The sequence below is a fragment of the Ammospiza nelsoni genome, chromosome 6, assembly GCF_027579445.1.
Source record: "Ammospiza nelsoni isolate bAmmNel1 chromosome 6, bAmmNel1.pri, whole genome shotgun sequence".
Taxonomy (NCBI): Eukaryota; Metazoa; Chordata; class Aves; order Passeriformes; family Passerellidae; genus Ammospiza; species Ammospiza nelsoni.
In genome coordinates, this window is record NC_080638.1 from 646030 (window position 1) to 658461 (window position 12432).

Here is a 12432-nt window from a genome sequence, read left to right on the forward strand (position 1 = left end):
TTTCTAATCTTGTCTGTCATGTCCACTCATTCTCCTTTGACATGGCTCAGCCTAAAAATTTATATGACAATGGTATCTAAGTATCACTGAAACTTACTGTACCCAGAGAACGTTCTCCTTTCATCAGAGAGGTGCTTATATCACAGAAACCTGAGACACTACTTCATTCATAAATTTTTACCTAACAGACAGCAGTTAACTTAAGCCACCTATCTTTACTAAACCCTATTTCACAGACATACTTTCCCTGGGTATTTCTCAAATACTGGGGCAGATCCAATTGGCTTCATATGTATCTAAGTTCCCTGGAGGTGTGGAAGTAGATCCACCTCTACTCAGAGGAACTGATTTCAGCTCCTCTAAAATCTGAAACACGGGACAGATCAGAAGGTTGTTTTTATCTGTACTCAGGTTATCTAAGTGCTTCAGTTTTAGTTTAAGAAACACCAGCCTTTATGTCACATTGCACATTTAGGAGCCATCAAAGGCACAGCAAGCTCATCAGGTGGTGAGTGCAGGAGGTAAAAGACTTATGCAGTGCAGGCTGAGCCAGAATTGAGCTTGGATTGTTGGCTGAGCCAAATCCATGTTCAGCTCTAGGTGCAGGGCACGTATGGGAAGTGAGCAAGTGGTTAAGCACACAAAGATGGGCTTTTGGAACAAAAGGAGGAACACATAGCAGCTCTGTTATATCCCATGGTCCCTGCAGCTGTACATACAGATACCACAGATCCATGTTATATCCCCTGCAGCTCTGTGTTATCCCAGGATCAAACTGGATTGCAAATTTGTATTCCAGTCTTCTGTAGAATTGAAAAAATTGGGCAGAGTCAGAAACCATAAGAAAGCTTCCCTGTGCATTGAGTGTGTTCTGTTGTTCAGTTGAGTATTTTCCATTAACTTTAACAAGCAAGTAATGATCTATCTTCAAAGAACGGAAAACTCATTTTCCATGTAAACAATCTTGTTTGGAGTGTTAAGAAAATAGAAGGATACTAGGATTGTAAAAACAGCTAACTATTTTAGAACTAGTCCATAATTGTCAGTAAAATGGCAAGCACTAAAAATATTTTAGTGTTACAGGGCTTGCAAGGGTCTTCAGGGTGAAGAGAGAGACAAGAATGTTGACCTCATGTTCAGAAGGCTTGATTTATTATTTTATGGTATATATTACATTATGACTATACTACAAAGAATAGAAGGAAAGTTCTCAGAAGCTAGCTAAGCTAAGAATAGAAAAGGAATGAATAAACAAAGGGCTGTGTCTCAGCACAGAGCGAGAGCCAGCTCTGCCGTGAGTGGTCAGTAAATCCAAACACCCACCCGAGACCAATCACAGATGCACCTGTTGCATTGCACAGCAGCAGATAACCATTGTTTACATCTTGTTGCTGAGGCCACAGCTTCTCAGAAGGGGGAAAAATCTTAAAGAAAAGATTTTATGAAAAGATGTCTGTGACATTTTAGGATTTGGAAGAATGTAAAATCAATGTCTTCTCAATGCATGTACATAAGTATGTTTATAGCTAACATACACATACACATGGCTGTGGTCTGGGCTTAATAATGCAAGGGAAATGAGATTTGAAAGGATTACTTCTTGTTCCAAAGCTGAACTCTACAAGGAATTATGCAAATGGTGTATCTTAATAATCACAGTTTCCTTGAATGGAAATGGAATATTGATTTTGTTTAGGATGCAGAATCAAAGTGATTAGGCATTCATGATAAACAGTACTGGTGCTTACTAAGATAGCCCCATGGGTCTGAAAGCAGAAAAGCTTAAAGCATATGCTCATAAATGCAAAAGAAGTCAGATGTCTTCCAAATATACATCTTACACTATCTTATGGCAAATTGCCACACCACTTTGTGTTGTACAATCATTAGATTTCCAAAGCTGGGCAGGTTGGACTGAGTGGAACAGTGCCAAGAAACTGAAGCTGCAGCAGATCATGTTGGTTATCCTGATTTGTGGAATTTCACCTTGTATCACTAATGAGTCGGCCTCTAGTGACACATAAAAGGGAAAGGTGTTGCCTTGGATTTAGATCTTGACTGTGGTTCCAAGTGTTCTAAGGAAATATGCTTATACTTATTTTTACACCCAGTGCAATCTGAAATCCCTGTGGTAATTTGTGGGGCATGAAATTCAAAATGTACTTAAACTTCTTCACACTGATCACCTCTGGAATAGTAATTAAACAAAAGACATTTTTAAAAGAAAGGTACAATGTCAGACCTCATTACAGACTTGGATTGCAATTTAGTTTAACCTTACCATGCTTCACATTTAGTTTGATATAATTTGTAATTCATCTGTGTACCATTAGAGAATAGGGGTACACCCACCAATGGCTTGCTGGAATTTTTGGGGGGTATATGTACAGAGAGATCTGGTTTTCAGAAGGGTTTGAATTGCATACTATGAAATAGTCTTTTGAGGGAAAAGGATATTTAGGGATATATGTGTTTCTTAGTTAGATTTTACTAAATCACAGGCAAAAAATGAAAATCTAAGTTTAAAAGTTTTGTTATTTAGGTATTTTAGTTTGTCCATCTTGGACCTATTTTTAAAGGGCTGAATTGAATTTATTGAAAAGAGCTATTTGAATTTATTGAAAAGTAGTTTTCTTCAACCCATCTGAAAACCTGGAAAGGAAACATGAAACCTTTCTGCCTTTCTATGAACACTTCATCCTGTTTGTTTCAGATGCAGTCCCCAGCTCAGCCCACACCCACAAATGTGGTAAGTTCCACTGCAGTGGCTGTCTTACTTCTGTAGAAAAGACTAATGTACACAATTTTGGAGTGGTGCTTGGTGTTTCTGTCTGAAAAAAAGAGCTCCTGGAAACAACAGATTGTAAGCTAATTACAGATTTCAGGAAAGAAAAAGGAATTTTCTACTATTTGTATTCAATAAGCTTGAAAGTGTGATGCCAGGGCTATATTGACAAAAGAAGCAGTTTTAATTAAAAACCTAGAAAAAGAAGATGTGCAATATATATAATTTCCAAGTGTGACAGGGAAAATAATGATAAAACATGAGGAAAAGAGAAATTTCAACTAACACTTCAAACTGAGGGTGGAGGAAAATGATTTTAGGACCCTCCTCTATTTACCATGACTCCTCCCTCCCCCAAACCAGGAAAGCTGGGAGCCTCAGGGTGTTCCTGTGAGCTGCAGGAAACTCTTTCCAGCAGATTTGTGTTCTACATCCCTACTCTGCCAGCACTGCAACAGCCCCATTTTTTAGCAGCGCTGCCTCCCTGCCTCCCTGCACTCTGCAATATTCTCTGTCCTCCCCACACACCCAGTGCCCAGGCACAGCCCTTGTAACTCCCTCCCACATCCCAGCCTTCCTTCTGCAACACCTCCAGCCACCCAAGTGTCTTCAGCTCTTCCCCACATCTTTTATGGCCTAAGCTCCCTCCCACATCTGCCTCTTTTATATCCTGTCTTTAGGGCAAGAGCCAGCACGTGCTCCTGTCTTCAGCTGCCAGACAGCTGATGATGATAAAGGATGCATCTCCTTCTGCTTTTATTTTTGGTGGGATTTTATTTTCTTCACTATTTAGGCCCTAGTTTCCACAGAAGTTCACTGACTGCAGCTTTCAAAACTGAACACAAATACACAATGCAGTAGTAGACAAGTGATTTAGACTTTTAAGTAGACAGATCTTTCAGGCTTCGATTCTTGTTGAATTTTACTCAAATCGAAGTTAAAAAGCTATTTGGGAGGGAATGAGAAACTTAATGTCAGGGATTGTAAATTCAGAAGCCTTGTGAAATGAAGTTAAAAGTCCAGGGCATTTTGCTAGAAAGAAAAGTTGTTTATATATGCTTGTGCTGTTTTTGTGTGTATGTTGTTTATGTTTGGGTGTAAACAGCAATCCTGCAGGATTTTTGCACATGGAATCACTGAGCAGGTCACTGAGTGGGCCAGCAGAGAGAGGGAGTAATCCAACCACCACATGTACAGCTCAAATTCCTTCCACTGAGGAATTCTGTCAATTGTGTAACTTTGTGCACTGTAATATAGCAGGACCTGAATTCTTTCCTACTCTTCTAGGGTATTAGTCTGCTTTTTTCTTTTCCTCTGTTTACACTTACTTTTTGTGCTTCAGGTCTTTGTTTTCCATCAGAATGTAAAATTAATTTTAAATCTCAGTGCTGAACTTTTTACCTAATCAGTGGCTATAGTAAATTACTAAAATACCTATGATTTTTTGTTCCTTCCTATGCTAGAGTGGTCAAGAACACTCAAAAGACAGTGAAATACGGGCTTTTCAGAAAGAACATGAGTTTATGCAGTCTGTAATAAGAAAATATGGTAATTGTGGAAATGAAGAAGAAACTGAAGTAAAAAACACAAGGGACCAGTCTTCAAGCACTGAGGAATTAAAGAGAGATCAAAGTAATAACCTTCCATGGATAATAGAGATAAGTAGTTTTGTTAAGAAAGGCTAAATGTTTTCAGATGTAGCATATGACAAGAGAGGGCTTAAGTCCTGAATTAAATGGTCGTACCTAAAATCTACAGAATGTTAGTATATTCTCTGCTCTCTCAGTTCATAAATATTTTGCAAGTGACCACAGTGCAATACTTACCTTCAGGAGCTTTTTGACAGGCTTGTGTGTGTAATATAAGATATCACTATTGATATCAATGCTGAGCCCACCTCTTTGGAAATTCTAAACTGTAAAAATAAAGCATTACATAACCTCTGGGTAATCAGTCACTAACTAGAGAATGCCCTCACTCTACAGGGTCCCAAGTTCTTGAGAACAGTTTTAAGGATGAAATTAATGTTGCTAGCCCCTGTGAAGCAAAGCAAAGGGAGGCTTCTCCCAGGAGCACCCTCTGCACAGATACTGATTTAATTACCCAAGGACACACCTGGGAAATGCACGGCCCTGGATGCAGAGAGGCAGAAGGAGCAGCACACAGAACATTACCAGATGAAAACAATGCGGATTCAGATCAAAAGGCACAGGACAGCACTGAGCCCTTGGCAGCACACCCCACACAAACAGGGAAGGACTTCTTGGGCAGTGCTGAGACTGTAAGTGCTGACAGGAGAAACAGAAGGCAGGAGGCTGACACCAGCAAGGAAGAGCTGTGCAATGCTGCAGGTGAATCAGCTTGTGCCAAGGCAGATGCAAACTCAGACACCAGACAGCACAACAAAAGTGTCCTTACACCTGAAGCACCCAAGCCTGAGTCTGAAGCTGTTCTTTGCACTGAGAAGAGTGCTCTGCATGACAGAAATACAGACAACCACCAAGCTAAGGAGTTAAGTTTTGGCATCCTACCTTATACTAAAGAGAATTCTCAAGCAGAATACCAAAAATGCAGCTTGCTGAATAGTGACAATTCTGTAGGCAGTGAATTACATAAAACAGAAAAAAACTTCAATCTGAGTGGTTTATGTAGAGATAAACTTCCTCTGGAACAGACACACATAGATGCTGAAGGCAGAAATGATGACAATGCCAGAAACATGAACAGCACTGGTGTTCTGGCAGCTGATGCTCAACATCCACCAACTGTTTGTTGTGATAACACAAGTGCTGATGATGCTGCTGCAAAAGAATGCAGAGATAATAAGTCTCTCGTAGGTGCTTTGAATTTATGCCCCCCAAAAACTGAGAGAGGAGTAAATGCAGATGACAGGCACAGCAATCAACCTGAACAAAGCAGTGCTAAACAAACAGGGAATGCTACAAACACATGGACTTCCAATGCTGAAGCCAAATCTCCAGTAAAGGCTGACGGTCTCGGAATTGCTCACAAAAACCCCCCAGCCGATAGGGCATGTGCAGATAAACTAATTCCACATAAAAATGTTAGCAGTGGTACTCAGATACACTCCATCAAAACTGGACATTCCCTGGAGATTAATGCTTCAACAAATAACACACTGTTAAAAGAGAAAAAAGACTCACTGAGTGGAACAGTTCCAGGAATGAAGCTTGCTGAGGGTCACCTGAAAGAACCATGCTCTTTACCCATGAGAACATCTGGAAATTTAGTAAACATAAGTGTAAGGTCATCCTTTGATCTTCCAAACTCAGATAAAAAAGCTGAGAAAACTCCACTATACTTGAATTTTTTAGCTCTCAGTTCTTGTTCAAGAATAAATCAAATGAGAGGTCAAGCTACATGGACTTCAGCTTCCAAGGAGCCTTCCCTTTTGAAAGAGAAACCACCATGCTTAGTGGAAAACACAAACATTATTTCAAACACACAGAGTCAAGATCTCAGTGAAAATGGGGACAATGGAGAAGCAGGACAAGGTAAGAAAATATAAACATTAATATTCTGAACCATGTGGTGCTTAGAAAAATTATTAGAAGGTGAAATGTCTATATCTAAACTTAGTGTAGAAAAATGTAAGCCTGACATTTTAGTTATATCATAAAAAGGTGAGATTGCTCTGTTTATGTTATAAATGCAACTAAACAGCTTTAGTTAGCTTGTCAATCAATTCGTTGATTAAATATTTTTTTCTCATATTTCTCTTTGTAAAATAACAGCAGTGCAATGACAAACTGCATTTTGACAGGCATTGCTAACCCTAATGTGGAACATATTCCATCAGGGCTCTGCATGGATCTGAAAAGCATTGAGCAGCTTTTGCAAATTATTCAGTGTTCTCATTTTGCATCAGAATCAGGGTAGATTTTGAGCCAGTAGATGCTTCTTTGAATGGATTTTACAGAAATTTATTTTTTATTTTATTGTACATCTCTAATTTAGATGGACCATTAAAACCATCTGAATGTGCTGAGTGTGTGAAAGGACTTTATATTCTGACTTTATATTCTTTGTATTCTGGAAAACATGGAGCTTGAGGTGCTCAAGGGGCATTTTAATCCCCTACTACTGACACTTGGTTATTATTTGTTGAGCAATAATTTGCACATAGAAAATAGTAAATATGAACTTTATTCCATGGGTTTCTAAATCATTACTGAGATGAGGAAAAACTGTATTTTAGATTTGTTTTGCAGTAAAATGAGCTGGTAGATTACCCCAAAACTGGAGCCCTGGGTGTTTCCCAAAGAGCAGGATCGACAGAACAGGGTGTTTGTGTCTATAGAGTTTTTGTTGGTGCAGTGTTTTCACCTTTGGCCCTTGAACATACCAAGAGCAGAATGGACTCCCATCCTTAGTTTTGCAGACAGAAACCCAGCAGTCTGGTTCCTTTACATTGCTCTGTTATGAATTTAGCTCTATAGGTAATTTTGTTTCTGTCCTTGGTCTCGTGCTTATGGATATTTATGTTCTGATGCACATTTTTTGAAGTTCAGTTTCAGAAATGCTTTTGTGCCTAAACCAGCAGTAGTGGTAGCAAGGTACCAGAATCCTGATGTCAGATGGCACATTATTTCTTTTAATAATGTGAATTTTGGTATCTGTTTCAATAAAATGAATGCCTAGTTCCATGATGTTCTGCATGTATCTTTTCTGTAAGAACAGACAGAGCTATCTAAATTTTTTCCCTGTGAGTTCCTCCTCCTCTTCTCGTCAGAAACCTTTCTGTATGCAAAGTGCTGGAAATCCAAGTGACTCAGAGATTCATCCAAAGGAATTGGTGGGCAGCTGACTCCAGTCCCTCAGTTGAGTTTCCTCAGTTGAATTCCAGCAAACCTTCATGGTGAGGGTCTTGGTGTGTGTCCCAGATGTGCCTCATGCTGCCAAATTGAGATAGGTCCCTCCTTGAGGCTGCTGCTGTCTGGGAATGCTGCAGAACCTCCCTGTGAGGGCTCCCACAAGTCACTGCAGCTCCCAGTGATTGTTGTGCTTGGGGTTTGTGCTGTTTTGTTTGCAGACCTGCAGTGGAATCCATGTGGGCACTGGACCTATATTTTAAATCTTTTTATTTATATCCTGTATGCTATACTATATACTGACTGGAACACAACCCATTTAGGCATATGGGAGAGCTAGAGGTGAAGAGAATTGGTGAAAGAGTTTAGTAAATCTATCTGAGGGAATTCCTTTTACTGCCTAACCACAGTGCAGTTTACTATTTATATGCTGGCTCCCAGAAAGCAGAGACTCCACATCAGTAAATGAAGGAAAGAACTGGGAATGGGAAAGATCTTCCTGGCAGATGCTTAAAAAAGAAAAACACATAACCATTTTCCTGTTCCTCCCAAGAGAAAATGTCAGTATTCTGAAATAATTGTTACATGACCATGAGGTAGCTGCATTTTCACAGCAAAACAAGGTTTTACTGTCAATGCAGTGATCCACAGGCATCTGTGCAGTGGCAGAACAGCTCCTGTTTGCATTGTGAGGAACTGTGACAGAATCCTTGTGCTTTCACCTTGCAAGGAATTTGATGTTGGTTGCAGCAGAATCTGCTGCTGCTGCATGAAGCCTCTGAGAGACTGGAGGCTTATACTTGTCTGTAATTAATCTACTCACCTGCCTTTCCTACCTTTAGTAGGTGGCTATTGCCTGACCACCTGAAACATCAGAGCCATTAACACAAAGACTCCTCATTAAAAATAGTTTCTGATTGTCTGAAAAGCTTTGTATTCATGTCTTCTTTTATTACAAGTCACCCTGGAATATCATGTTATAATGGCAATAATTATGCATTTTATTATTGTTGTCAGACAGTCAGTTTAAAGTAATAGTGTTTGAAAAAACATATTCAGTTAGAATATTTAGAATACATATACTTACTATAAATCACTTTTCTGTCATTAACCTAATATGTGAAAATGACAGAAAACATTTTTTATCAAAGTAGAAATATACCTCATCTTTAGAGAAAAAAATAAATGAAGCATGTGAAAGAAAAAAAATGAAGGGCAAAAGCCTACAACAAAGATCCAGGGATTTAAAACAAAAATATTTGATTTTTTAAGATCAGAGGTAAACCAGTTTAGTCATTCACAATTAGTGCCTGGAGATTAAATTGCAGTTGTTACCATTTCCTTTTTGTCAATCAGGTTCCAGCAGTTTGAGCAGAGCTGCCAACACTCTGAATGCCTCCAGAATCCACCAGGGAGAGCCTAGTGAAGAATGGAATGCTACAGCAAAGGCTTTTTATGATTCTTCTTTTCCCACAGAACATGTAAGTCAATTAAAAATATTGCAGACCAGACCTCAGTGAGCTAATTCCACAGATATTTGTACAACTGTACCCATCTGGATACTTTAAGGCTGAGTCAATCTCCGAAATAATATCAAAAGGGCAACAAGACACCATTTTTCACAATTAAGCTTGATAGAAAGCAGCAGGAAAAAGTCACAGCATATGAATCAAACAGATGCTAACCAGTCTGTTTGGGAGGGGAGGAAGAGGCTAGTCTATTGTGTACCCTAATAAAAATCATCACTTACAGTAAAAGTAGAAGTTAAAGTAAAAAAAAAAAGGGAAAATAGTGGAATGTAAAAGTATAAAAACATTGTTTCCTCTATTACTTGATAAGACCATGTCATTTAAAAGAATCCATGGAAGAATAAAAATTCAGCACATCTGTGAATTAGAGCCTATCCATTTATCACACACTGTAGTTATGTGATGCCCTATTTAGAGTAATGTTATTTTATAGGGTAACATTACACAAACATGTAAAAACCTGTTGTTTCCCAATGCCTCATCACTGCATTTTCAGATGTGTGTTAGACTCTGGAGCTTGAACAGCTCTATTAGAATTTGACCCAATGTTGAATGTATGGTTCAAAAGTGATACAACAATTTACAGCTGCAGCTGACCTTTCCTTTTTAGAAGAGGTTCTAGAGGTATTTTTATTTCTCAGGTATTTAGGGCTGTCTCTGGATGAGGTGTACAATGGTCTCAAGTGGCAGAGTTGGCTGACCAGCAGATAATCAGGTTTTGATGCCATCCACAATCCCTGACATTCACAAGACTGATGTTTGAAATTACACAACTTTCCTGGCCTGGCTCTACTTGTGAATGACACTGAGGTGCATTTTTCACCAAACACAGTGCTGGTATTTACTGTGTGTCTCTTGCTTTTTCTCAGAGGTGGAAGCAGGAGCTGAGTGAACTCCACCATGGAACTACAGCTGAAGCAAAGCTGTGTTTCATTATCTGGTTGTGGTTCTGTCTGCTTTGTCACCTCCAAAGCTCCTGCTCTGCTAGCTAAGAAAAAGCAGAGATGGACAAGAACAGTGCCTTGCTGGTTTCATCTTAGATTTTCTGAATCCTTAATCTACGAAATCTCAGCCTGTAATAGTGCACTCCTTCCTTTCTGTCTTGGTTTCATTCTAATGCCTTCTGTTCTCAACTTTTTGTCATTTTAATGACCAAGATAAACAAGCTGTTGGGAGCTGCTTCCTTTGCTTTGACTAACATGTATGATTGCAACTGGAGCAGACTTAAGCCTTCTACAATTTGGGTAATCTCAGTCAGCCACAGTACAATACTCTAAAAAGGGATAAAAATTATAGAAATTCTACAAGTGCACTTATAATTCTAGTAAAAATTTTAAGAACTGTTTTAAACATCAGTCTGTCCATGCTTAAGTACCACAGTAAGGATGAATAAGCACTCCCAGGTCAGTTTAAAGATGCAGTTTTCAGCACAGGACAGGTTCAGCCCCACATGCTATTTATTCCATAGGGATTTTCACTAGTGGCTTGCAGTGCAGTATGACCTGTTTGTTGCTGAGGCCTTGGGGAAAAGCATGAGAGAATTAACAGGTTGAAACTTTCACTGCTCAAATGGAGAAGTTATTTCCTCACCACAAGGGAGATGCCAGTCATTACTGACCTGAAGTACCAGTACCTTCAGCCTGCATTGTTACAAATGCAATAGTGAACAATTTGCATTAATTTTATTGTTCATATTTTAAACTTTAAGAAATGCTTATACACTAGTGAAGGTAAGCTTTGGCACAAAATTAATGTGCTAAAATAAAAGTAGGTCTGATAAAGACATAGAACTGGCTGGGGCACAGTTGCCCAATATTTAAAAAATGACTGAGCAGAGGGGGAAGGTCTCCTCTTGTAATCCTTGCACAGGAGCAGAGTCTGAGCGGTGACCTTGCAGCTCACAGAGCCAGTGCTGCAGGGGAGCTGCTGGTGCTGCATGCTGCTCCCCAAGAGCCACACAATCCCACATTACAGGTGGAAAACTCATCTGTTTCCCTACTGTGTTGCCATCTGTCTTTGACTGGGATAGATGGGAAGTAGCTAACAATAGTATATCAAAGAGTAATTAAAACTATCAAAAGAACAAAAAGATCTTTAACATAAAAAAACCAATCTATTACAGACTGTGCATTACTGATGTTTGCTTTCTAATCCATACAGTGAAGTGGAGAGGGAGTTAACACTATAAACCTCATGATTTTGGATTTTGTTAATCAAATGCTTGCCTAGCAATAGAAATGTCAATTGCAACATTAAACTCTTTAATTAAGCTATTTATTTTGCTAATCTGCATTCTAATAAAAGCTTGTCTTATTTAAATCACACTCTTGATCCAAGTCTTATGTTAAGGTTTGGTTTATAAAAGTGTAATTGTCATTATCAAATTTTCTAAGTTAAATACAAGGCAAACACTTCAAATTAAATGTGTTTTCTCCAATTGATTTATTTTCCTGTTAACATTTCCTCTCTTAATGCTCAACAGAATCCAACAATCTGAACCTCTGTATGTGAATTTCACTGGGTTATCAACTGCTATCATTTGTATCCTGTCAGGTTAAAGAAGGATTTGCTGCTTTTGTCACTCCAGCAAGAAGTGAAAAAGCACTCAAAGATGAGGACAGCTGCTCTCTTAGGAATGCCAGTATACAAAACCAAATAGGAGGAATTGAGAAATTACTGAATTTGGAGAGACTTCATTCAGCAAGAAAGAGAAAATACGAAGAAGGCCAGTGAAGATGAGCACCAGGAGATAAGCATGCTTTTAGGCACAGACAGATCACTTCCCTAACCCAGACTGTAGAGGTATTCCTAGAATATGGTATATATGTGTAGTTTCATGTTTATATAACATGTTAACAGTTCTTATGTTCCAAAATGTATCCAATTCCTACTCCTAATGTTAGTTCTGGTTCTGCAATCAAATTCAAGTTATTATTGGCTTTGCTCAAAATTAAAAAGTTCATCAGTTAATGTTTTTATGTATGTTTTGTAAAATTAAATAATTAACTGTACACTTCTCCTGCTCCTCAGAAGTTTTGGCTGAAATAGTTCAATTCATTTTCTCTGACAGACTACTCACTCAGTTTTCAGGCAAAATCACCTCCAACCATTTCAGGATGCAATGGGTTCTGCAAACATTTACAACTACTTCCAGCAGTTCTAAGTGGCAGAAGAATCTTCTGCTCACCTTTACTGCCAAATTATTGAAGTCTATCTGTTGTAGTTTCTGTATCAGTGAGGTCCCTTCCAACACTGAAGGATCAGGTATGACTACAGAAATAAGGCA

The 12432-nt window shown here is 38.8% G+C and overlaps 1 protein-coding gene across 1 annotated transcript in view; it reads left to right on the top strand.

Annotated features, from left to right (window-relative positions):
- Positions 1 to 12346, top strand: part of CCDC73 (coiled-coil domain containing 73) — a 72521-nt gene extending 60175 nt beyond the window's left edge. The window contains exons 16-20 of the mRNA XM_059473735.1: positions 2714 to 2749; positions 4249 to 4417; positions 4771 to 6300; positions 8974 to 9098; positions 11700 to 12346. Of these exons, the coding sequence (XP_059329718.1) occupies positions 2714 to 2749; positions 4249 to 4417; positions 4771 to 6300; positions 8974 to 9098; positions 11700 to 11879 (2040 nt within the window). The 3' untranslated portion in view covers positions 11880 to 12346. The remainder of the gene's footprint in view (positions 1 to 2713; positions 2750 to 4248; positions 4418 to 4770; positions 6301 to 8973; positions 9099 to 11699) is intronic.
- The last annotated feature ends 86 nt before the right edge of the window (positions 12347 to 12432 follow it).